Source organism: Physeter macrocephalus, chromosome 1 (genome assembly GCF_002837175.3).
Source record: "Physeter macrocephalus isolate SW-GA chromosome 1, ASM283717v5, whole genome shotgun sequence".
NCBI classification, from domain to species: domain Eukaryota; kingdom Metazoa; phylum Chordata; class Mammalia; order Artiodactyla; family Physeteridae; genus Physeter; species Physeter macrocephalus.
In genome coordinates this window covers 27,133,295-27,159,876 of record NC_041214.2, presented here as the reverse complement: position 1 = coordinate 27,159,876, position 26,582 = coordinate 27,133,295, and the positions used below count along the sequence as shown (strand labels likewise).

General features: G+C 50.2%; 1 protein-coding gene across 1 annotated transcript in view; it reads left to right on the top strand.

Annotated features, from left to right (window-relative positions):
• The window catches only part of SPSB4 (splA/ryanodine receptor domain and SOCS box containing 4), a 62,534-nt gene extending 36,466 nt beyond the window's left edge, over positions 1–26,068 (top strand). The window contains exon 2 of the mRNA XM_007107021.2: positions 25,941–26,068. Coding sequence (XP_007107083.1) covers positions 25,941–26,068 — 128 coding nt within the window. The remainder of the gene's footprint in view (positions 1–25,940) is intronic.
• The last annotated feature ends 514 nt before the right edge of the window (positions 26,069–26,582 follow it).

Here is a 26,582-nt window from a genome sequence, read left to right as displayed (position 1 = left end):
TTCCCTTCTGCCTCTGATAAGAAGTGTCATTTATGGAGTACTTGCTGTATTATGCCAAACACTTCAGTAGGTGCGGGATTCATTGCTTCAGCTGAGACCTAATCAGCACCTGCTGTATGCCAGCCCTGTGGATGCAACAAGGAAGTTCTCCTTCACGGCAGCCCTGTCCAGAGTAGTAGTGAACCCATTGTTACAGATGGACGGACGTGTGGAGCTCAAAGAGGAGTGACTTTCGAAGGCATACAGCTAAGACCTACAGCTAAGACACATGCAGCTAAGACACAGCTAAGCAGAGCTGGGTTTCACAGCCAGGCCAGTCTGACTTCAAAGGCTGGCTTCTCTCCACTCCCTCCTCAGCAGCGTTAGAAAGAGGCAAGTAATTAGTAAAGAAGAGACAGTGTGTGTAACCCTATTATAATCTTCTGGTTTGTCCTCGAGGTTTCATTCAAATTAATCATAGCTGTGTAGGCCAATTATCTTTTGAGATGAATAAAGATACGTTTTTATGTAAAAGCAAATCTATGAGGCCCACTGAATTCCACACCGAATGCGGTAACTCCATATTGCCACCTGGTGGCAGAGTCTTTGCATACATAGCTGGGGAGAGAGATTTAAAAGAGAAGAGCAAAGACTTAACCAGGGTAAGCTGGGACGAAGTGAGAGAGTGGCATGGATATATATACACTACCAAACGTAAAATAGATAGCTAGTGGGAAGCAGCCGCATAGCACAGGGAGATCAGCTCGGTGCTTTATGACCACCTAGAGGGGTGGGATAGGGAGGGGGGGAGGGAGGGAGATGCAAGAGGGAGGAGATATGGGAACATATGTATATGTATAACTGATACACTTTGTTATAAAGCAGAAACTAACACACCATTGTAACGCAATTATACTCCAATAAAGATGTTTAAAAAAAAAAAAAAAGAGAGAGAGAGACTTAACCAGACAGCAGCTGCGGCCAGTGGGAGGGACTCTGTGTTGGAAGTGAGAACCCAGGGGCTCCAGTCTGTGCCCTGCCCTAGACCCACCCCGCTGGCCCTGAGTCAGCCGCTTCAGCTCTCTGGACAGCAGATCCTTGATTGTGCAGCTCCGGCATGGACTGGTATTCTTCCTGGAGATCCCTTCTAACAGACATTCCCTGACTCTTCGTTGTCTCTCTTATGTTGCATTGAACTTGGGAAAATTGTGCAGGTAGATTTTGAGGCACCACAGGGGGAAGTGGGGTTGGGCAAGTAGGGCTTTCCGGAGCCCTCAGGCCAGTGTGTGAAGGTAGCACCTTCTCCTGCAAGTGGGCGGCTTGGCCCACTGTGGGTTCTCACTCTCTCTGGGATTCTCTCAGACTCCAGGCGCTTAAGGTCAGTTCTCGCCCCCTGCCTTTCTTCAGGGGACCAGAGATCCTCTTCCACACACTAGGGTGTTTCCACCAGGAATGACCTCTGATCGTAGTCCAAGAACTTAAGTTCAGGATCTAGCGAAGACTTAGCACAGTGGGGGAGGTTATTAGTTGTATTCACTTGTAAGGAACCGGAAACCTGACCCGAACTACCTTACGCTGATAAAGGGAATGTATGTGCTTTTTAGTTCTGGGGTAAATCTGGCTTCAACTTCACCTGTATCCAGGGTTCAGACACCGTTGCCAGGATCTAAATCTGGTTTCTCTCTATTTCTCAGCCCTTCATCCTTCAAGCCTAGTGGTGCCTTAGGGGTGTCTTATGGGGCTTTAGGTCCTCATACTCTCAACCTACATGAAAAGACACAATCTAAGTAAAGACAGTGATTCCACACTGATCCCTAGATCTCCCGTCCCACAGAGCACCATCCCTAAGCGCCTCCAACACACACATTCTGGATGGAGGGCCCATGGTTGGGGTCTTCTTCTTTCTAGGGTCCCAAAATGACTGCAGGAGCCCCTGGGGGCACCCCTTCCCTCCTTATCCAGCAGGAGCCGCATGCTTGCACCAGCTTTGCCTAACACAGGTCCTGGAGTGCATTCTGATTGGTCCCATTTGGGTCACATTCCCCGCCCCCCGCCCCTACCCCAACCAATCACCGTGGCCACTGGATTGGAATGTGCTGACTGGCTCAGCCCCTGTCACAGGCTCCACCCTTGAAGGTGGGAGGGGGCAAAGTCTCGAAACAAACGCACTCCACAAGGGAATCCAAAGATGTTTTACTAAAAAAGGAAGCAGAGGATGCTGGAGGCAAAACCATCAGGAATCCATTAGTAACTAACATAAGGGTTAGTAGAATGGAAGTTTATAAATGATTGATCTTTCAGTTAAATCAGGGTGATAAGGCCATCCTCCTGACAGCGTCACTTCATTGCCCCTGGGAAGCTTCATTTGGTAGCAACTGTATCCTGTCCTACCATGCTACCATCCACAGAGGACAGTCACGCTGAGGACACATTTCAATGGTGACTTCCATTCAGAGACCTGAAAGAAGAGAAGTATTTCCTTAGGGTTCGGGGTTTACACATGGGCGTGTGCCTCGCATGTGAATATCTTCCTGTAACTACTGGGGCTTCCTTACATCCCCTCCTCTTGTCTCTGATGTTCACTGGGAGATTTTACTTATTTAGCTAGAGTGGGCTTCTCTCACTGTTCTGCCCTGCTTGGCTGATGTTTAAAATTCCAGATAGAGTTCCAAATAGGGAGGGCTTTAGGGACCGGCTCCAAGCCCCCCGCGCAGTGGATGGGATGAGTGAGGGTCAGGGCCTTGCTGAGTTCCTCCAGCTGGTTAAATTGCAGAGCCAAGACACTCTGCCTGGCAGCCCCTTCTCCAGGGGTGCCTCATTACCATGGGATTCTTGAGCTGGCAGGCAGGAAGTCAGCCGAGGTGAAGGCCCAGACGACATCTTTGCCATGAATAATCCACAAAAAATCAGTTATCCCCAGTCAGGCAGTAGGCAGGCTCCTCACCGTGGCATTGCTGGCACCTCTATTGCAAATACTTGTTGCTACAGGGCATGCCTTCCTAATTGTATTTTGCTCAGGCCAATGTTACAAATTAACTTTCCCAGCACATTCAGATGAGGCCAAGGGAGGAGGTGGTGTGAGAGCGGAGACTTGATTTTCTGCAGATAAACCACAAGGGGATCATCGGAAATGAATGCTATGTGTGTGTGCGTGAGTCCTCAGAGACCCAGAGTGTTGTACTGAGTGGCACTCTGTGCCATGTCCCAGTATACACCCTAGAATCAGACCTGGGCCCTGCTGAGAAAGGCATTTCAGGGGTGGGCACAGCATGTGCAAAGGCACAGAGGCTTAAAACACACAGCCAAGTTGAGGAGCACATGAAGCAGAGAGTAGTAGCGAAGAGACTAGTTCATGGAAAGAGACTCCACTGGTCTAGTTTGTCATTTATTCCTTCATTAAAACCTGGGCCTTCTGAAGTCTCGTTTGTTTTTTTTTGTTTGTTTTGTTTTGTTTTGTTTTGTTTTGTTTGCGGTGCGCGGGCCTCTCGCCGGTCATTTATTCCTTCATTAAAACCTGGGCCTTCTGAAGTCTCGTTTGTTTTGTTTTGTTTTGTTTTTTTGCGGTGCGCGGGCCTCTCACCTTTGTGGCCTCTCCCATTGCGGAGCACAGGCTCCGGACGCGCAGGCTCAGCGGCCATGGCTCACGGGCCCAGCCGCTCCGCGGCATGTGGGATCTTCCCGGACCGGGGCACGAACCCGTGTCCCCTGCATCGGCAGGCAGACTCTCAACCACTGCGCCACCAGGAAAGCCCCCGTATTTTTTAAATTTAGATTTTATTTACACTAAATACATTCATAAGGTTTATTTAAAATAAGTTATAAGTTCCCTGCCTACCAGCCACCCTCCCCAGAAGCAACGAGTGCTGTCAGATTCTCCCGTTTTCTTCTAAGATACTTTTCGAAAATACACAAACAGCAGTCTTCCCCTCCCTGCTGACATGCACCCTTCTTCTTTTTTAAAAAATTAATTAATTAATTAATTTTTGGCTCTGTTGGGTTTTCGTTGCTGCGCGCAGGCTTTCTCTAGCTGCGGCGAGCGGGGGTTACTCTTCATTACGGTGCGCGGGCTTCTCATTGCGGTGGCTTCTCGCGTTGCGGAGCATGGGCTCTAGGCGCGTGGGCTTCAGTAGTTGTGGCGCACAGGCTCAGTAGTTGTGGCGCACAGGCTTAGTTGCTCCGCGGCATGTAGGATCCTCCCGGACCAGGGCTCGAACCCGTGTCCCCTTCATTGGCAGGTGGATTCTTAACCACTGCGCCACCAGGAAGTCCCACACCCTTCTTTCTCCGCTTCATGGACCTTGGAGGTGACTCAGCACACGGTGGGCTTCTTCTTTCTTCTTTCTTCTTGGGAGTTCCAAGGTAGCGCCCCAGGCTGAGCATCTAGAGTTTAGAGACCTCTCATGGCGCCCTCGTGTTGCAGTGGAAAAGACCAGAGACCCAGAGAAAGTGGGGAGCCCCCCACCCAGGTCTCCCAGCTGTCCAGGGACTGAGCCAGGACCGAAACGCTAGTCTTCTGCCCTCACATCTACCCAGGGCCAGCCAGGCCCACTTCCCTGCCTTGGTGGCCCTCATTTGTCAGAGCAGCAGTTGGAAAAGGTGAGGGGTGAGGCTGCCGTTTGGGGTGGTCATTGCAGGCCGTCAGCTGATGTAGCACCACCTCTTGTGGTGTGGCTCCAGACTTCCATAGTCACCTTCAGACGTGTGCCCTCCCCTCCCCTTTCTCTCTCCTCCTCCTCCTTCCCACCTTTGCGGCAGCAGCCCTGTGTCCAGCCTCTGCCCCATCCCTAGCCCAGCAGCTGGTCCCTATGACAGTACGGGCCTTCCATCCAAAAGTGGCATCACAGGTATTTTATTCTGAGCCCCAATTAAGCAGGGCAGGCTGCTGGCTGGGAGCGATGCAGGGAAGTATGTTTTATGGCCTGTGAAAGAGCTCAGGTGCTATTTATAGCTCCTTAATCAGTGTTGCTAAATGGGGTCTTAATGCAAGTCCCCTGGCAACTGTGCATTCTCATCACAGAGGATATCCTCCACGCAGCCTCGCTCCCTGCATCTGGCGCCCCTCTCGGAGGAAGTGGTGCCTCCCCCGTGCTCAGCAGCTGTCAACAGGCTGCCTGGCCCTCCTAACCTCCTCCTGACACAAGCAGGCCCTTTGCAGTCCCGCCTTTGGGGATATTTGGTCCACAGCTGTCACTTCCATCAGGAACCTGAAGTCCTTGGGCAGCTGTTTGTCTCAGGGCTGACATTCTGTCCCCAACCTCCCTCCACCTCCACCCAGCCTCTCCGTCAATGCCAGGGTGGGATGAGGGGCACATATGACTCAATACATTGGTAAACATCCACAAAATCCTTTCCATGAATACCTCATGGGTTAACAGTAGTTTCAGTTATTTAAACGGAGCAAGGTAACTATTACCGCCTTCCTCCACTCTCCCTCCCCCACCGTTCTTTACAGCTGGGGAATTCAGGCTGAGCGTGGGAAAGGGAATCAACTAATGTCATTGGTCGGGCACTCTCCTGGAACTTTACATGTGCCACTTAATTCAGTCTTCACTCCAGTTACTTTATAGAGAAGGAGCCTGTATCAGTCAGGATGGGCCAGGTCTTGCTGCAGTAATAGACAAGCCCCAAGTCACACTGACTTCAAACAACAAAGATTTGTCTTTGCCCTTGGTGCATGCTCATCACTAGTCCCCTGGAGGCGCTATTCTGCAAGCTTTGTGTCCTCACTTCAGGTCCGGGGTCACTAGGAGCAGCCCCTAATGGTCACTAATGGAAAAGAGAAGGCAGCAATGCCCTGACCAGCTAGCTGCTAAAGCTTCCAGTTGGAAGTGACACACGGCACTTCCACTCATTGGCCAAGGCAAGACTTATGGCCGCACCTAACTTCGGTGAGTAGGAAAGGGCAAGGTGATTCTGTGCCCGGAGGGTGAGAGCTGGAATATTTGAGAATAGTCCTAACAACCTCCACAGAAGCTGAGGGTCCCAGGGTGAAGCCAGATCCCACAGCTCCGAAGTGGCAGGGCATGGGTTCGAACACTCTGTTGTTTCTCCCAGATATCTGTGCTCTTTTCCCATGTTTAGACATGGGCTCTCAAGTCAGACTTCCGGCTTAAATCCTACCTCCAGTACCCACCTGTGGCGTTATCCTCACTAGGCAAGCCACTCCACCTCTTAGAGCCTCATTTCTTCATCAGATGACGATGTTAGCATGAGACTATGTTCTGAAAAACAAAACTTCATTCCTAAGTTTGGGGCAAACTCCTTTGGCAGCCAGATCAACCTGAAGTGGTGTGAGGCTATTTTGAGTCGTTTCTTATTGTCACTCAGTGTGAATATTCATAGGTTTCGCTATAGAAATATCAACGTGTGTGATTGCAGACGCTGCCCCAGACCCCTGGGATGTTAGGCAACGCGTGGCATATGCAACCTAATTACTGAACTCTGGAACTCTGAATTCCCAAACAGTCTGCCCCAGGGTTTCGGATAAGGGACCACAGATCTGTCTCACCTCCCTCAAGGGGTTGTAGTGAGGATGAAGGGAGATGATGTGTCAGAAGTTCTGAGCACGTGGGCTTCCCTGGTGGCGCAGTGGTTAAGAATCCGCCTGCCAATGCAGGGGACACGGGTTTGAGCCCTGGTCTGGGAAGATCCCACACGCCGTGGAGCAACTAAGCCCATGCGCCACAACTACTGAGCCTGCACTCTAGCGCCCTTGAGCCACAACTACTGAGTCCACGTGCCACAACTACTGAAGCCCGTGCGCCTAGAGCCCGTGCTCCACAACAAGAGAAGCCGCCGCAATGAGAAGCCCGCGCACTGCAACGAAGAGTAGCCCCCACTCACTGCAGCTAGAGAAGAGCAACAAAGCAGCAACAAAGACCCAACGCAGCCAGAAACAATAAATAAATAAAATAAAATAATAAAATAAATAAATTTATTAAAAAAAAAAAAGAAGTTCTGAGCACAGGCCCAGCACATGGTAAGTGCACAGACATTGGTGGTGATTCTGGGTCCCTAGGTGGGACGGACGAGGCAGGAAGGAGGCCCCACAGGAGCTGAAATGAAAGCAGGAAAACAGTGGGGCTGCTCCAGTTGGCACGTGATTGAAATCAGCGCATCTCCCTCATTCCTGAGTACTGTATCCTAGTCAATAGAGGTTCTTTAGGACCTCATAAATCCTTGAATGTGTTTTGTAATGGTTCACTCTGACAGCAAATAGGACGTTTGTGCAGGTCCTTGGAAAAGACAACATGCTTTGTAAATCTAAGGTATTGTTCTCACACTTTAAATTTTTTTTTAAATTTTATTTATTTATTTATTTATGGCTGTGTTGGGTCTTCGTTTCTGTGCAAGGACTTTCTCTAGTTGCGGCGAGCGGGGGCCACTCTTCATCGCGGTGCGCGGGCCTCTCACTATCACGGCCTCTCTTGTTGCGGAGCACAGGCTCCAGACGCGCAGGCTCAGTAGTTGTGGCTCACGGGCCTAGTTGCTCCGGGGCATGTGGGATCCTCCCAGACCAGGGCTCGAACCCGTGTCCCCTGCAATGGCAGGGGGATTCTCAACCACTGCGCCACCAGGGAAGCCCCTCACACATTAAATTTAAAAGGAAAAGGCTGTGCCCTTGCCTGCCATTGGGCAAGAGTCCGAGATTTTGTCTTCTCTCTCACTTCTCAGTATCTCACTCAGAATCGTGGAATTTGCAAGAGGGTTCCAAAACCCTCTTTCTCCAAAGTCCCCAAGGCCCCATCTTAAGGTGGGAAACTGGGACCCCATCCTTCCAGCAGCTTCCCTTCTATCTGCTAAATAGACTGGGGTTGTACGTAAAATTTCATCTGGCAAAGGGATTCTCCTGCTTTGGCAAAGAGACCTGCCCTTCCTCGTCACACAGGCTGAGAACTGTTGCCGTGTGTGCCCTTTAGACCTGGGTTAAGACTGCCTGGGTTGGAATCCCAGATCACTAGCTGTGTGACCTTGACCAGTTATGACCCCCCCGCCCGTGACTCACTTTCCTCATCTGTAAAGAAAGATGTTGGTGGTTGTGAGGATTAAATAAGTTAATTTATGGAAGTTCTTAAAACAGTGCCTGGTGCAGTAAACTCACTAGAAATGCTAACTGTCATTATTATTATTAATCAATATATATGTTATTATGTTATTACTATCACAATGAATCTGTGGCAGAGCCAGACCTGTGTCTTCTGTCTCTCACTTCAAGAATCTTATCCAACTAAAGTCAAGTATTTGAAAATAAGAAATGGTGAGGGTATGGACAAATTGCTGGTGGGAATGTACAGTGATGCAGCTGCTGTGGAAAGCAGTCTGGCAGGTTCCTCAAAAAATTAAACATGGAATCGACAGGACCCAGCAATTCCACTCCTAGGCGTATACCCGAGAGAAATGAAAACAAGTTCTCAAACAGACACTTATACACTAATATTCATAGAAGCACTAATCAAAATAGCCAAAAGGGGAATACACCCCAAAATGTCCATCGGTGGCTGAAAGGATAAACAAAATGTGGTGTATCAATACATGGAGTATTACTTAGCCATTAAAAGAAACGAGGGCTTCCCTGGTGGCACAGTGGTTGAGAGTCCGCCTGCCGATGAAGAGGACACGGGTTCGTGCCCCAGTCCGGGAGGATCCCACATGCCGCGGAGCAGCTGGGCCCGTGAGCCATGGCCGCTGAGCCTGCGCGTCCGGAGCCTGTGCTCCGCCACGGGAGAGGCTACAGCTGCGAGAGGCCTGCATACCGCAAAAAAAAAAAAAAAAAAGAAATAAAAAGGAAACGAAATTCTGATACATGCTACAGCACAGATGAACCTCGACATGCTGCGTGAGGAAGGCCAGATACAAAGGTCATGTATTGTATGATCCCATTTATATGGAATATCCAGAATAGATCAGTTCATAGAGATAGAAGGCAGATTAGCAGTTGCTGAAGGAATGGGGAGGAGCTGCTGAATGGATACAGGGTTTCCTTTGTGGGTGATGACAATGGTTTGGAACTTGACAGAGGTGATGGTTGCCCGACATTATGAATGTGCCAAATGCCACTGAATCACGCATTTTAAAACAGTCCCTTTTAGGTTATGCAAACTTCACCTCAATTAAAAAATAAAATTCAGTGCAAGGAAGTTGTCACCAGACTTCAATCAACAGGGCAACTATGTGCGTGCAGGCAATATCCGAGGGGTGAACTTGGTCACTCTGAGCATGGCACGGGGGGAAGCTCCCTTCACCTCCCAGGCCCCGCAGGAAGCTGTGTGCTTCTCAAATGGAGGGTGTCTGACTTTTGTGATTCCCCAGCGCTTGGCCTGGCACGCGGCGTATCCTCAAGAAATATGGGACTCCTGGTGGTAAAAACATAGCGAATACACATCGGGTCTGCCCGCCCCTCACCCTCTATGTGGTATTGTGCCAGCAGCCCAGCCTCGATGCTTGATCTCCTCACTGCGAAATAACACGGGACATGGTGCTGTGTCTACACTCACTGTGTTGGCCCAGTGAGATGATGCATCTAAGCCTCCTGTGGCCGGGCCAGTCTTGGCCTAGAGGCAGGGCTCAGCAGAGGGCAGCTGCTACTTGCCTTAGGTTATTAGTATTGTTATTTCAATTGGGAAATAAGCCTTTTATTTCTGCAGCTTTATTGAGATACAGTTGACACATAACCTTGTGTAAGTTTAAGGGACAAAACGTGTTGATCTGATACCCTTATATATCACAAAATGATTGCCACCGTAGTGTCAGCCGACACCTCTGTCATCTCACATAATTACCATTTCTTATTTGTGGTGGGAACATTTAAGATCTACTCTCCTAGCAACTTGCAAGTATATAATACAGTATTAGTCGGTTATTATTACTGTTCTCCAAGGTCAAGGGGATTCTCAAGCTACGTTCCTTTAGGAAACTGGTTTTGCCACATCCTGAACTAAGGGATTTTTCTGCATTGTCTTAACTCCCACAATCAAAAAGTTGATTTTTTTTTTTTTGCGGTACGCGGGCCTCTCACTGCTGTGGCCTCTCCCGTTGCGGAGCACAGGCTCCGGACGCGCAGGCTCGGCGGCCGTGGCTCAGGGGCCCAGCCGCTCCGCGGCATGTGGGATCTTCCCGGACCGGGGCACGAACCCGCGTCCCCTGCATCGGCGGGCGGACTCCCAACCACTGCGCCACCAGGGAAGCCCCAAAAAGTTGATTTTGTCTGTCATTTTTCTCTGCTGATATGTTTTTGTCCATAAACCTCTACCATCTGCCACCCCTTGTCCAGAGTAAAATAAGAAATAAGAAGATACCTGATTTTAAGGGAAGATAGATGTTATAGGCATCTTACACCAAATACAGAAACGTTCTGGGCGTTGAGGGGTGTCTTGTGAGGAACACAGACTCTGGAGCCCACGGCTGTGCCATTTGTCGGAAGCCCGTCTCTGTGCCTGAGCCTCCTTGTCTCTAAAGTGAGGGCCCACGGGGCCCACGCAGAGGCGCTGTGAGGACTGACCAGCTGCCCAAGGGCAGCGCTCACACAGCACCTGCCCGGGCGAACTCCGTATTCGCCGCAGAGGTGGTGGTACCGCTACCGTCCCCCCGTGGGGATCTCTGCGGTGCCCTGTCCTCCCAGTGTTCTCAGCCCTGCACACTCACCGAGAACTGGTGTGGAGAAGGAGTGGGTGTGTCTGGTGACCGGGCGAGTGACATTTGCTCAATCTGGATTCTCAGAATCCACGCGGAGACCAAAGGGAGAAAATGGGTTTGGATGAAGCTCTGGTTTTCACATGTAGTTGTGGATGTTACGGCTGTGGAAGGACGGGGAGCAAACTCGTGGATCCCCTGGAGTTTGTGCCTCTGTGGTTGGATGAGACCTTCTGGCAGTTCATGGGGGCTGGGCTGCCCCCCCGTGTGGGGTGGGCAGGTTCCGACCTCCCGTCAAGGTGGTAGATAAGCTTCACTCTGAGTAGAGGTGACACTGTCAGCCCAGGGCTGTGTCTGGGCCTAGAAATGTCAATATTGCGTTTGGCCATACTAAATTAAAGTAACTCAGAAATGTCACATAAAAAAATCTGGATTCTTGGCTTTTTTGGAAAGGGTAGGGAATCTGCTAACAGGGGCCCACATTCCTGCTTGGAGCTGAGGCCAGAGCTGAGTGATGACCCCTGGCGTGTGTCTCCGGTGTCCGTGGACCCCACCACTCCCCTCCTGTCCGCTGCTTTCATCTGCTCTGCACTGGTCACTTAGGGTACCTGCCTGGCCCCTAGGCACTGGAGTTTGCAGCCTCTGGTCTAAAACCCAACCATACTTGTGATACTAGAAGTGGTTTCATTCATGCACTGATCATTAACGTTTTGAAAAGTTATTTTCAAACAAGAACGCATTTGTCTTGATACCAGAAGTGGAAATAGAGCAGTCATTGCTAAATATACTAGCGATTATCCTTTATCAGGGCTCTTGACACACTGAAAATATTTATCTGCAGACCTCATCATTTACCACTTCTTAGTAGACACAGTTTTCCTCTTCCAGAGCTATCCCATAAACACGGGTTCCTCTTGAGTCTAATTGGATCCTGTAACTAAGGGAGGCGGGGAGCCAGGGTGAGAAAACTCAGCAGACTCCATCCAAGAATTCAGTTTACTCATCAGTTTTCCTTAGCTTAAGAAAAACAAGCTTCTGCCATCCTCCTCTGGGCCTGTTTCTGGGCTCACACTGGGAAAGGTCAAATAAACACAATAAATCCATTAGAAGGCCTTCATTTTAAACCCCTGGGGCTGGTGCTGTTTAGCAAGAGGCTAAAGTGATGCCGTTTCCCAAGTGGAAGTTGGCCTGACTTTGGCGATTTGCTAGAAAACAAGAGTCAGCTGTGCCAGGTGGCCTTAGAGGTTGCAAGGAGCACAGCCCCAGGGCTGCTCCGGGAAGGGATGGGTGATTCTGGTGGTTGGCCCTGGAGAGGAGAAGACCCCTCACGTGGTCTGCACCTGCTTCCTTCTCCTCTCCTCTCCTGAAGATTTGGTCTTCAGGCCAAATCGCAGACAGAACCAGGTGGATTGAACAACCCGTGAGTAACTATCCCCGTAGGCAGGGTCCTTCATCGAGGCCACCTCATAGCTTGCCTGCCAGCCAGGGCTGGGCTTTGTTGGGTCAGGGCCCCACCTCCAGTCCATTCAGGGGCCTCTAGGGCACAGACAGTGATCTAGCACTACCACATGGAGCTGGGTTGGGGTCCGGGGCATGGGGCCACTGTCACTGAGTGACAGAATCAGTAGGGCTGCATTTCCTTTGCAGTGACTGTCACCCTACCTTCCCAGGAGAGTTTGGCAACAGAATGCGGCCAAAACCACACTGCCTGAATTCCAGTCCCATTTTTCACTACTTAGCTGTGGCTTTTGGTGAGTTACTCTGTGCCTTGGTTTCCTCAGTCTATAAATGGGCTTTCATGACAGTAACTAACTCATTGGGTCACAGTGAAGTATAAGTACAGTGAGACATAAACTGCTTAGAACATCTCACGACGTGGGAAGTGCTAGGTAAGTCCTTCCTGTGACTATTCACATCATTATCATTATTATCGCCGGCAATCCAGCCAAAGAGCCCAGAACACCAAGATGGGCTTTGAAAATCTACCAGCACTCATGAGTGTCCTTATGCTTCTGCTTCTGATGAAAGATCGGAAGGAGCATCCCCCGAAGTAGAAGAGGCTGAGGGATAGGGCTGGATCAGGGTCCCAGAGGGCTGGGGTTGGACCCCGGCTCCTGGCCTGCTCAGACCTCTGGTCGGAGTTATCTGTGGTTGTCGACATACAGGCACCCCACACGGGGCGTCAGGTCCTCAGCTCACCACACCAGCTGCCTCTTTTTTTTTTTGCACTTTGTCCTAAGGGACTAACGGCTCTGAAAACAAAATAGCTGTCATTTGACGATGGCCCACATGTGCCAGGGCCTACGCCGGGTACCTATCCTCTGCCCCCGTCTCGTCCTGCCCCTGCTGTCCGTGAGGCGGGGCTTGTCCCCCTGCTACAGAGGAAGCAGCTGCCCTGTGAGACCAGAACTGGCTCTATGACTTCTCACCCCAGGCCTGTGCTTCTCCTTCCCAGTGACGCCTTCCCTGCAGCTATGCTAAATTCTCAACAGACAACGGCGTTATTACCCATTAACTAGAATTTACCTGTAATTCATCTTCTAGCCAAGCTCTCATTTGAGCCAGATTAAGGCCAACTCATGACTCTTCTCATTCGCTTTTGCCCTTGCTCTCTTTTTTGTTTTTAACTGATACACAGAATTGGATTAAACAGAATCTTTGGTTGTAATACACTGTCATCATCGGTCCCGTGCATAGCCCTCTTTTATTCTGCTTTGCTGATTCCTATATTTATTTCTTGCTAATTTAATGCCACCATGAATCCGTCATCCAACCCAAGGACTAGAAAACTGACAACCGGGCGCTTCTGTGCCTCCATGGTCTAGCCTTGCCAACCCCCATCCCCTCTGCCTCAAGGCAACCACTCCTCTGAATTCTGTGTTTCCTGTTCCTTGCAGGCTTTTTAGACACCTATAGTATGTGTCTAAATAATGCCTTGCTTAGTTTAGTTCTCGAACTTTCGAGTTTGCCTCTTCCTTTCCCAATACCACACTGTGTTCATTACCATGGCTTTCAGGAAGTCCTGCTCTCCAGCTGGCAAGTTCTGCTATCCCCACGCTCATTTTTCTTCTTTAGGAGGGGACACACCATGAGGAGTGGGGGTCCCATCCCTGAGGGCCCCAACCTTGCCCTGGATGGGATGAGTACCAACTGTCTCTGAAGGACCCTACTCCCCTCCCTGGTCTCCCTGTGTTGGACGTGCTTCTTTCAGTGTCTGTAGGGGCAGCCAGGTTGTTCCCATGGCTGCAGCAGCAGAGATAACTTCTAGGGGTGTTGAGATGATCCGTGGTGCAGGGTACACGCCAGCCAGGCCCTCCCCCACTGAGGCTCTCCCCACGTGACCAGAGGCTATCCTCGGCCAGGGCCAGGGTGTCCAGCCATTGTGCAGCTCCCTGGGGCGGCCTCCAAATCGAAAACAGTCAGATTTTCTGGGAAATTTTTCAGCTGAGTCAGGAGCATCCCTCCAGCAGACCCGCGGAGCCGGCACAGTGCGTTGCTAATTCTGTCAGCCTGCAGGAACCTTGCTGGAGGGTTCTTTAGCTGACTTCCGGGCAGTAGGAAAGGGCTACTTTTAAAATTCATTCCCTGCACCAGAAGAGCTGGGCCAAAGTTTGCTTTGTAGAGATGAAGGCTCATTGCAGCTGTCTCCCCTCCCCCAGATACCCTCCCACTGGCCCAGCACCCACGATGTCCAAAGCAGAGCCACGGGGCTGGGCAGCGAGGACAGGAGCCAGTCCCTGCCCGTGGGAGCCCACAGTCCGCAGGGGTGAAGACGACATCACCACTACATCAGGTGATGCACGGGGTGTCACATGGTGTGGGTCCATCCCCCAGATGCTTCCAGTCACCCACACATCTTAGCACTTGGCTAAGACACCTAGGGTACAGCCTCTGTTCCCAATGAGCTAAGGACACTGACCTTTTTTTTTTTTTTTTTAACAGACTAGACTTTCTCCAACAATTGTTTATTGTTTCCTCAAAGTGTCTTCTGGGAAAACTGTGAACTTTTCCCAGTGTTACACAAACGAGATTTCTCTGAACGCATCTTAGAGATATGCCTTCAGAGCCAACAGACATCCTTCTCAGCCCTCAGCAGAGATAACTCTTATTCATCCTCTAAAACTTCTCTTAGCTGAAGTCTCCTCCAGGAAGCCGTCCTGGACACCCCCTGGCTGGGTTAGGTGCCCCTCTTCCTGGCCCCCTCAGCTCCCCCTACAGTTCCTTCTCTTAAGCACAGACCCCTCTGTGCTGATTTCAGTCTCCCTGTCCTGTCTGTAGCCCCGTGAGCCTCTGCGTGCCTGGCTGTCTACTCAGGACCTGCAAAGCACGTTTGTAAGTAGAAGTCTGATGAATATACGCGTGTGTGGTGAGCATCAAAGGTTGGACAAGACTTTATCCTCAGAGTCTACAAAATGACATTAGAACTCTGATATCTCTCCAAACCCTTCTTGAGAAGCCTTTGATCAAAACAGTGATGTTCTTTGTGCCTTGATTTTCCCATCTGCAGAATGCAGCAATCATCTTACATGGTTCAAGTCTGCTGCTGAAACAGACTGACCTTGGCCTTGTACTAGGGTGGAGTCCTATCCAGCACAGCTCCCTACACCCCAGCCAGGCTCTCAGAGGCTGGGCAGGTGATGGGACCCTCTTCCGTCTCCCCACTCCTTCCCAACCCAAGCACACAGAGGTTTCTCCAGGCTGCATCTGCTTGGAGGTTGAGAAGGCCCAATAGGGGCCAAGGCCACAAACCACCCCAGGAGGGGAGTCCCCAGTGCCCACCTGGAGCCACTCATTCAGCCTCAGAGCTGGGAGAGGGCAACAGGTAACACCCCCCCTGGCTTCAGCAGGGCCAGGCATGGCTGCAAGGTGGGCGGACAGGCAGCTCCAGCCCTGCCGACATCTTGGCCAGCGGGGCAGAGAGTACTGGTGGACGGAAGGCCCTCGGACAGGGGATTCAGGTCACCGGATCCCTCGTTCTTTTGACAATGCTGTGGCTAAAATGAGCCTCACCTGGTGAAGCTGAGGACAGCCTTTGAGCAGCCAGCCTTGCTTTTGATATAATAGCAGATTGTAACCAGCTAGCCCCCTGGACCTGGCTCAGCACCACCTCCCCCAGGAAGCCCGCCTGGCTTGTGCCAGCAGCTTGGGAGCCACGGCCCTGGGTTACCAAGGCTCATCATCTAACATGTATTTCACAGGCATCCCTGGCCTTGCCGTTCACTTCTTCTTGTGTGTGGAAGCCTGATTTGGTTGGGTGCAGTCAGAGTCCTTCCACTGCCAGGATTAAATGTGACTTCTGTTCTGTCAAGTGTCAGCTGGTAGAAAGGACCCGCAGCCTTCTCGCCAAGCCACTTGCCGCACTGGTAGAGGCTGAGGCCCCAAGGAGGTTGGGGAGGCCGCTCTGCGGAGGCCGCTCTGCCAGACGGTGGCCGAGGCCGGCCAGAGCCCAGGGCTGCCAGCTGCTCAGCCACTTCCCAGTCAGCTGGGAGGCCTGGTTGGGGAGAAGAAGCTCTGAAGTGGCACTGAACACAGAGGACCTGAATGCCAGAGCCTTCTTGTCCCCAATTCATTTTCCAGCCCCCAACCTGGTGTCCCCACAGCTACTCACCAGCACCCCCCATCCTGCCTGCCTTGCCCCCGCACGCTTTGTCCCTGAGAATAGCGAACTGGTCAGCTGGGTGAGGAGGGAGGTGAAGAAAGGCAATGCTGATGGGCTGAGCAAAAGAGAGCGGGAAGTCATGGTCAAAGTGGGGGTGGCTGATTCAGCGTCCCTGGGGTCCTGGAAGGGGCATTTAGGAGCGATGCTGCAGTCCGTGGTGTGGCCCAGGATGTGGGTAGCCGGGTGGAGGAGCTTGGCCCTGAGGAGGAGGCAGTCCAGACCCAGGAGGCTGCGTGATGAGAGGGTCGTGCCTGTGGAGGAGTCTGTCGTCGGGGAGGTGGCAGGTATGGGTTGAGAAGGGACCGGGGAGGACAAGCCAGAGCCCTGACAAGGACCAGAAGAGGACCCGGCCAAGTGGTGTGAGCCACGGAGGAGCTGAGACTTCTCATAGCAGATGGAGGCCGCAGAGCTTTGTATGTGGCAAAGGAGCGAGGGGTCCTGCCCACCTCTGGGCCCTGAGACACCAACAGCACCCAGGGAAGGCTGAAGGGCAGTGGTGTCCTGGGAGAGGAAGCTGGGTTCAGTTAGGGCAGGAGGTGGAGGGGGCTCTCAGAAAAGAAGTTGGGTTGCAGTTTTCTGTGTGGAGTGGCACTGCCAGAGGGCACGATGGGAGCTCTGAGGGTGGGGAAGCCAAGGGCTGGGGTCAGAGGTCAGGAGGCACGGAGTTTTGTGGGTGTGGCACTTTAGAGACACGACGGCCACTGGAAGGAGGCTCTTCCAAGCATCACAATCTAATGGACCTTCGTATCACTCATTCTACCTTCCTTTGCTTCTGTGTTCCATTTACTCCCCGCCCTTTCCTGGAAGCTTGTGCCATCCTGTTTCTTGGATTCCTTTTTCATTTTGCTGGAATAACTCCTTAAGTAACTTTCAGGGTGGGTGGGTAGGGGTTCTTCTTTTAGAGCCACTGAACACATCTAAAAATGCAGCTGCTGTTCACTCCACAGCCATGTAGCTCCCCTTTGCCTGGGAGCACCGCAGAGTCTTTAGGTGAGAATATTTTGCTGTCTAGTACTGTGTCTGGGAGCTGGTGGACAGGCCAGCCCCTCAGGCGCTTCCTCTGGTGGAAATGTCTGTGCCTGTGAGGCTTGCTGGCACGAAGTTCATCTGAAGATGCTGCTTTTGTCCTGGCTGTAGTCATACCCTTTTTGTTGGGGAAACAGTGAAGCTTGCTAAGAGAAACCTCCAGATTCCAGGGGCTTTCTAGATGTGAGCTGAGGTCTCTGTTGGCCAGGATAGGGCCAATTGGTAGAGGTATGGCGTATTTTAGAAGCAGGTAATGACACATTTGTCCATTTGTGTAGTTAGCTAAGTGGGTTGACACTTGACAAGTGCAGACCCAGAAGGTGGGGGAGCCATGTCATTGGGGAGGAGGTGACACTTGATTTGGGTCCTGAAAGAGGAGACAGGCTTCTTGCAAGCAGTACAGGGGAGGATGTTCTAGCTGAAGGAATAGCATGAGGCGAGGCCCAGAGGCATGCAGACAATTCTCTGAGTCTTTGGACACCAAAACCATGGTCTGCAGAAAGTGATTAGCACAGTGTCTGACACGCGGAGTGTGTGTGCTTTTGCCCACATGCATGTCTTCTCCTTTTTGTTCCCCAAAACCCATGTCTTCTTAAGTTCAGATTTCAGGGCTGTCACTGAAAGCTTCCCCCATCTGCTGACCATTGTCTAAACTGTTCCAAAAGAATTTCACCTCTTGACCTTAAAAATGTTGATCTTCTTTTTTTTTCAAAATATAAATGTAGGAATGGGGGTAAGGTGATGACTCGTGTCTTGGCATCTCCTCGCCATCAGCAGAGGAGACTTAAAGGGACCCATAGAGGAAGCTTAAGGCACAAAGTGCCTAGCTCTCCACTGTTTCATCATAGACATAGACCATCAAAACCAGATGAGCTAACACCCCCATTTTATTGACAGCAAAACAGAGTCCCGGGGCAGTTCTGTGGCTTACTGAGGGTCATGTAGGGGGTGAGTGGTGGAGAATTATGGAAAATTCAGCTCCCTGGAGAACTTTGGAAATGATTGCCTTGCGATATTTTTAGCACAGAATAAGACATCCACCCCTGGCTCCAGTAAGTCTTCATCAAGAGCAGAGCATTGTTGTCAATTAGGATGATGTACCGGGACATTTTTAGGACCACGATAAGTAAATTATTACTGTTTTTTAAAGGTACCTCTTGGGCTGATGGCCTGGAATAAGACATACTGTAGAGAGAACGCCTTTGGAACAAGGAGCATGTTGTGTCATACCACTGTCACAAGGCATGGATGGAGGTGTTGATGCCCCCATTTTACAGATGAGAAAAATGTGGCTCTGTGAAGGTGAGCCAGCCGTCTGGCCCACTGGTGGTGGGAGCAGAAGCTGGATAGTTTTCTTTTAATAAATGTTTACTGCATTCCTTTTTCTTTTGGCCTTGCCACGCGGCATGCAGGATCTTAGTTCCCCAACCAGGGATCAAACCCGGCCCCCCTGCAGTGGAAGCATGGAGTCTTAACCACTGGACCACCAGGGAATTCCCTGCGAGCAGAAGCTGGGATTCCAAACTAGTCCCTTCCCCCCACTTTGCCTGTTGGGACAGGTGGGAAGGTGCCTGGCTTGTGTCATATCCACACCCACCCACCAGGGAGCCAGGGCACTCCTAACTCAGTCAGTGACTGATTTTATTTTAATGTAAACTTGTTTTTGACGTATAACATATATGCTGAAAGTGTACAAATCTCAGGTGATTAAGCCTGATGATTTTTACACACTGACCACACTGGTATTGCCAGAGCTCAGATCAAGAAGCAGAACAATACCCACCCCCCAACCACTGTTCTCCACTAATGTCACCACTACCCTAACTTCATCATCCTGCTATTGAACTCTATACAGATGAGGTTACACAAAATGTACTTCTTTCACTCAAAATTATGTTTGAGTGATTCATCCATGTTTTTTTTTGCATGTACTTGTGGTTCCTTCATTCTCACGGCTGATTAGTATTCTACTATAAGAAGAGACACAGTTTGTGTGTGCATTCCACTGATGGCGGAGAGTCGAATTCTTGTTTCTAGTTTGGCACTTCGCTAAGCATCCGTGTACGTGCATTTTGGCGAGCATGTGTACCCCAGGGGGAGACTGTGGGCCCTAGGTTCAGTCTTAGGAGATGCTCCCAGTTTTCCAAAACGGTTGTGCCAGTTTACACGCCCACCCAAAGCCATATGAGAGTTCCATTTGCTCCACATCCTCACCAGCACTTGCTACTGTCTTATTTTCATTTTAGCCATTCTTGTTGGCATAGAGCAGAGTCACATTATGGTGTTAACTTTCATTTTTCTGATGGTTCTTGAAGTTGAGCACTTTTTCATATATTTATTGGTTATTTGGATATTCACTTTTGCAAAAATGATTCCTTTTAAAGTTTATCTTTGTCGGAAAATATTTCTAAGAATGGCTTCCAGGCTGAAAGATGCTGTGTTTCTCTTCCCACCTGGGTGATCATTTCTAAACCTTGACACTTGGCAGTTCTAAAGCCAAAGGGAGTTAGAAAGAGGAGTTGGGGGATGGCCCAGGCCACACGGGGCATCCTTGGAGCTCTGGAAGTTGCTTTCTCTGTGTGCTTTGGGGTTACTGTGAAGTCGTCAGTTAAAGTTCCCTCAGAAATTAGGAGAGTTTTTTTTTTTTTAAACAATTGCAAGATCTTTTTTTTTTTAATTAATTAATTTATTTGTTTATTTTTGGCTGCGTTGGGTCTTTGTTGCGGTGCGCGGGCTTCTCATGGCGGCGGCTTCTCTTGTTGCACTGGCTCTAGGCTTGTGGGCTTCAGTAGTTGTGGCACGCGGGCTCAGTAGCTGTGTCTTGCGGGCTCTAGAGTGCAGGCTCAGTAGTTGTGGCACACGAGCTTAGTTGCTCCGCGGCATGTGGGATCTTCCGGGACCAGGGATCATGCCCGTGTCCCCTGCATTGGCAGGCGGATTCTTAACCACTGTGCCACCAGGGAAGCCCCGGGAGAGATGGTTTATATTTCACATTTAGAGCTAAAGGTGCGCTCTGAACTCCGCCCCCCACCCCCACCCCGCCGCCGCCGCTTCCTTTGGAGTTTGGGCTCTGGAGTGATTTCAGTGACTGCAGAGGAATGAATAGAAACAGAGCTCTTTCCTTCTCTTCAGCACCTAACTGGGCAGGGAACACACAGGGAATTGAGTTTGCTGACCAGGCTTAGCATTTTGGACACTGAGGACCTAGTATGTGCCTAGAGCTTTACAGTGATTACAAAAGTTCTTAAGCCCTGGCAATGATTCTCAAACGTTAACAGCTCAAAATTTTCCCGATGCAGAATGCGAGCCCATCTCCTGACACTCAGAGAAGGAACTGCTGGCCTCCTAGCAGACCCCACCTCATTAACAGCCCTGCCCAAGCTCATCCTCACAAAGGGTGACCAAACAAATGCCTGGATGGGGACGAGATAGCTAGAAGTGCTGAATGTCAGACACCTACTATGCGCTGGTCACTGTGCCAAGTGCTTTCTACTCTCTAACTCGTTTAACCCTCACCACAAGCCCTCTGTCAATTAAGACCTGCCCTGTTCTCAGGGGGTTTACAGGAGAGTGGGAACTCAAGATAGCAACCTTGTCAGGTAAGAGCAATTTATTTCAATAGCTTGAAACAGCTGTAGAAGACACGCCCCAAAGAAGCAAGTCAATTCGTTCATTTAACAGATGGTTTCTGGGCCATCCCACTGTGACAGGCCCAGGCTGGGGACTGTTGGTCCATTTTACAAATGAAGAAACAAGCGCTCAGAGTACCCTTCACAAAGGCACAAACTTGCAGTTGGCAGAGCTGGAGCTGGAAATCAGGGACTCCAGATTTCCGAAGATCCCTGGGATGTGCCAGAGGAGAGGGGTCTGATGGCCATGAAGAAAGGGAAAGTGGCTGACCGGGTCCACGCTGAAATGGGTGGGCATGAGAGCAGAAAAGGCATCTTGGTGGCAGGGCGGCCCATTTAGGTGGGTGCAGAACTCACGGCAGGAGAGGTGGGCACCGGTGAACTGGAAAGCGGTCGGAGCCAGAGTAAGAGCCTGTGGACTGCGTGAGCCTGGGAGACAGGTGACCCTCTCCTTCGCTTCATACCTTAAAGCGATCTTCCATTATTGCATGGTGTTTAAGGGAGGCACCGTGAAGCTCCACCTGTAGGCTTTTGGGCTGTGTGATTCTGGACAAGCCCCTTCACCTCTGAGCCTCAGTTTTCTTTTCTCTGAAGTAGGCATCTCTAAATGAGATACAGTAAGTCCCCTACATGTGAACCTTCAAGTTGCGAACTTTCAAAGATGCGAACATTCATTCGCATATCCAGTCACGTAAGTTAGTCCACGTGTCTGGCGTACATTGTCACGTGCGTGCATCCTCTACAAGTGGTTGTGCTTTTGTGTACAGTACTGTATAGAGTACAGTAGTACCGTATCTTTATTTCAAGCCCAGGATGTCCGGAAGCAAGCGTAAAAGTGGTGGTGTTGTAGCTGGTACTGCTAAGAAGCGCCAAGCGATAACGATGGAAACAAAAGTGAAAATAATTGAGAGAGTGGAGTGAGGCAAAAAGATGGTTAGAAGTTGCTCGCAGGGGCTTCCCTGGTGGCGCAGTGGTTGAGGGTCCGCCTGCCGATGCGGGGGACGCGGGTTCGCGCCCCGGTCCGGGAAGATCCCACGTGCCGCGGAGCGGCTGGGCCCGTGAGCCACGGCCGCTGCGCCTGCGCGTCCGGAGCCTGTGCTCCGCAACGGGAGAGGCCGCAACAGTGAGAGGCGCGCGTACCGCAAAAAAAAAAAAAAAAAAAAAGAAGTTGCTCGTTCTTATAACATGAATTGTTCAACCATCGGCACGATTCTAAAGAACAAGTACAAGGTCATGGAGCATGTGAAGTCCGCTGTGTTGATGTCGACAGTGATGTTGAAGAAGTGTGGAAAAGGGATGGAGGAGACGAAAAACTTCCCAGCGTGTGGATGCAGCCTCAGCAGCAGAGTTGAGTCCCGCTCAGCTTAATGCTGATTCAAGAGAAAGCTAAAAGCTCTTATGAAGACTTGAAGAAGAAACACGGCGAAGAATCAGAGGGTGCATCTTTTAATGCCAGCCGTGGCTGGTTTTATCGGTTCAAGGCTAGAGACAACCTTCACAAGGTAAAAGTAAGTGGCAAGGCAGCGAGTGCAGATATGGTAGCTGCCCGGGAATTTCTTGAATTCTCTTCGTCCCAGAGAAAGGACTAAGAGAGACAAGAGGAAGAAAAAGTAACTGAAGAACCGAAGAGATTCACGAAGCAGGAAATGGCAGGGGATTTTCTTTATTTGGGGAGGCACTGTTAGTCTCTGAGGCACAGGACCCGAATGTAGAAAGGTAAACAAAGGTTGCAGCAGCCGTTCAGAATGCAATCCAGTGCTACTGTGTCATCTATGACAAGAAAAAAAGAGCTACTACCCAGATATCACTGGACTATTTTTTCAAGAGGGTAGATAGAACTGAATCCGGCGAGGAACCAGAACCTGTGCCATCACCGTCAGGCGTGAGTGAAATTGCAGCTTGCCCTCCGTCTCCTATGGCTGACGATCCTTCAGCTCTACCATCTCCCACCTCCTCCCCGTCCTCCAGCCAGTGACTCTTCCTGCCCGTTCACTCGATGCCAGCCCCTGTGTGCCAGCTGTTGTACTGTACTATTGTACTTTTCAAGGTGCTGTACTGTAAGATTTAAAATGTATGCTTATTTATTTTTTCTTTTTTATGTATTATTTGTGTGAAAAGTATTATAAACCTATTACAGTACAGTACTATATAGCTGATTGTGCTAGTTGGGTACCTAGGCTAACTTTGTTGGACTTACGATCAAATTGGACTTATGAACACATTCTCGGAACAGAACTTGTTCATATGTAGGGGACTTAACTGTAAACCTAACGTAGCAAAGGGACAGAACAGATGCTCAATAAATGTGGTTAAATATAAGACAGTTTCCAGTTTCCAGCTGCCTGGGTCCAACTCCCAGCTTTGCCATTTACCAGCTGTGTGTTCTTGGGCAAGTGACTTACCCACTCTGTGATTCTGTTTCTTCCTCCTTAAAATGGGGATAATAATACTAGTTCCTACCCTAAGAGGTAATTTTTTTTTTACTGTATTACCTTTTTATTTTTATTACATCTTTATTGAAGTGTAATTGCTTTACAATGTTGTGTTAGTTTCTGCTATACAACAAAGTGAATCAGCTATATGTATACTTCTATCCCCCATCCCCTCCCTCTTGCATCTCCCTCCCACCCTCCCTATCCCATCCCTCTAGGTGGTCACAAGGCACCGAGCTGATCTCCCTGTGCTATGCAGCATCTTCCCACTAGCTATCTGTTTTACATTTGGTAGTATATATATGTCAACGTTACTCTCTCACTTCGTCCTAGCTTCCCCTGCCCCCCCCACCGTGTCCTCAAGTCCGTTCTCTCCGTCTGCATCTTTATTCCTGCCCTGCCCCTAGGTTCATCAGTACCGTTTTTTTAGATTCCATATATATGCATTAGCATACGGTACTTGTTTTTCTCTTTCTGACTTACTTCACGCTGTATGACAGGCTCTAGGTCCATCCACCCCTAAGAGGTAACTGTGATATGAGTTTGATACATACATTCACGTGAGTTGGTACAGATAAAGAGCTTAGCACAGCACCTGGCCACATAATATGTCTTCAATAAACAGTAGCTACAATTATATTTCATCTCTCATGTTGCCTGGTAAATAAGTAGCAATTGATCATTAAATAAGGCTTTTAAAGGTTTTTTTCTCCCCAACATCCAGTGGCACAGGCGGCAAGCATTGGTGCTATAGGAACTAAAAGGAGATCATGGGAACTTGCAGTGGGCAGGTCAAGATGTCAAGGATGGGAAGATTCGGGTGGGGAGGCAGGGAAAGGGGTTCACAGAGGCATAATTTGGGGGACTGTGCAAAGCTTGGATGAGAACCGGGTGGGAGGCAGTGAGCGGAGAGCTGGGTGCAGGGGCATTGCTAGGGGAGAGATGTGGACACCTCGAGGGGGATGTCAGGTGTTGGCCTAGGCATGGTGACCATGTGACCGCAAGACTCGGGTTGAGTAATCTGCTTTCTAGGCCTGGGAAAGAGGGGATGCCCAGGCCTCCCTAGCTAACTTCAAGGGTTTGCATGAGGATCAAAAGAGGATACGGAGGTGGGAGTGTTTAAAACAACCAACACTGCACGAGGATATGCAGCCTCGCCCCACGTGAAGGAGGGCTGGGTACGCTCTTGTGCATGGCTTCCAACGCACCAGCCAAGTCTGGGTTTGATTTTAATCACTCTCCTCATTAACTCTGCATCTCCAGTAAATGAAAATTCCTATAAAACGCACTCTCAACAACCTTCCCATTCCTTCCCTTCCCTTGTGATATTATTCCTCTCACAACTCTTGTGTTAGTGTTTACCACTTACAGTTTTATTGTATTTTAGCACGTTATAGAATGCTTTTAAAACATCACTTGTTCTGTTGACAAAAAAACAAGTGCTAAGGTGCAGCATCAGGCCTCTGGCATGTTCCTGTGGGTTTGGGGAAACTAGGGCTGCAGAAGCCACATGAAACAGCATGTGACCACCACCCTCTTCATTCCAGATCCAGCTGATCAACACCATTCCTCTCCCTCCAGACCTCCCAGCCTGTCCTGTCTTATGCCTCCATGCTTTTACCTGTTCTCTCTGCCTAGAACACCCTCCCCAACCTCACATCACATAAAACTCCTATTCACCCTTCAAAACCCCTTTCCAGTGTCCTCTCTTGGAAGCTTTCAAATGACTCTTCCATATAGGAACTGCTCAGTTTCTGTCCTTGTGCATTTAAGAATTATTGCATATGTTACACTCTGCTACAATTATTCACATATGTAAACTTCCAGACCTCAAGCCTTCCTTCACACCCAGGGCTGCCATTGGCCTTGGCTTAGTTATCTCTGTATCCCCGGGGTCCAATTAGAGGGCCCAGAAGAGAATAAGAGCTTCATAAGTATGTCTGCAATAAACCTAACTAAACCTGGGTCCTATGTCCAGAGGTTCCATGGCTTATGAATTCTAATTCATGAATTTTTTCTAGAACTGGACATTTGAAGAAAATGCATTCCTCCACTCACCATCAAAAGAGGCTAGAGGAGAAGTTTGAGGGTTCAAGGGCATTTCAAACAGCCCCCGCCACCTCACCTGTTTCTAAGAGGAAGCCCCCTGCAGATCCACCCTAGGTCAGCGTCTCTCATTTTATCACGACCTGCAGTGAAAAGTATTTTTTACGTTGAGACACACTGAACACTTAGGTCAGAGACAGAGCTTTCGTGGAGCATTATTCACCCCTTGCTGTGGCATTGCTCTCTGTTTCTTCTTTCTTTTCTTTTCTTTCCTTTTCTTTCTTTTTTTTTCTTTAATCGCTGGTCACCACCTAATGAATTGATTCCATGTGTCTTTAGTCGGGTTGGTTGCATCCCACAATTTGAAAGGCACTGCTCTAAGCCTTCAGCTACTATAACCAGAGAAGGCTTCTCTGAGGAACCTGGGGCCCTGAAGGGCAGCTCAGGAGTCGGCGGGCAGGGGGTGAGCAGGGGCTGAGTAAGGGTGAGAAGTGTAGGAACAGCTCTGGTGAGACTTAACTCTCTTCCCTCTCGTTGTAGCCGAGCCCCTGCCGTTGATGGACCTGTGCCGGAGATGCATCCGCCTGGCCCTGGGCCGCCAGCGCCTACGCGACATCGGCTCCCTGCCCCTGCCTCAATCTCTCAAAAACTATCTGCAGTACCAGTGAGCCGGGGACGGAGGGGCAGCGGAGGGCACCCACAGACCCAGGCCTGTCGCTTCATGGTCACACTGTACACCAGGAAGGAGTCTCCCTCCTCACCCTGGTTCCCCAGGACATTCACTTCTTTGAAGGGCCAGGACATCTTCCCAACTTTGAAAATGAAATGTCTGTTGCCAACAGTATTTGCTGCCTTGGAAGGAGCCCTCCCAAGTCAGACACCTCCTTAGAAGCCGGGAAGAGCCCGAAGCCTGCGCTGGGTGGAGATCCTGCCCGCTGAGCAGGACACAGCAGCCAAGCAGCCACCGGCATCGATCCGAGAGCCTGTTTCCTTATTCAAGAGAATGAATAAAACATTTGGGCAGGACACTTTCTGTTGTGTGCCCCGCTGCAGACAGGGCCAGGGGAAAATTGGCCAGCTCCGGGAGAACATTGCCTCTGAATAATGCATGGTGAAAGCAGCTTGACGCCTGTGCCCCTCTGGGTCCCCACCCTTCCCAGGGCAGCAGGATTGTCATGACAT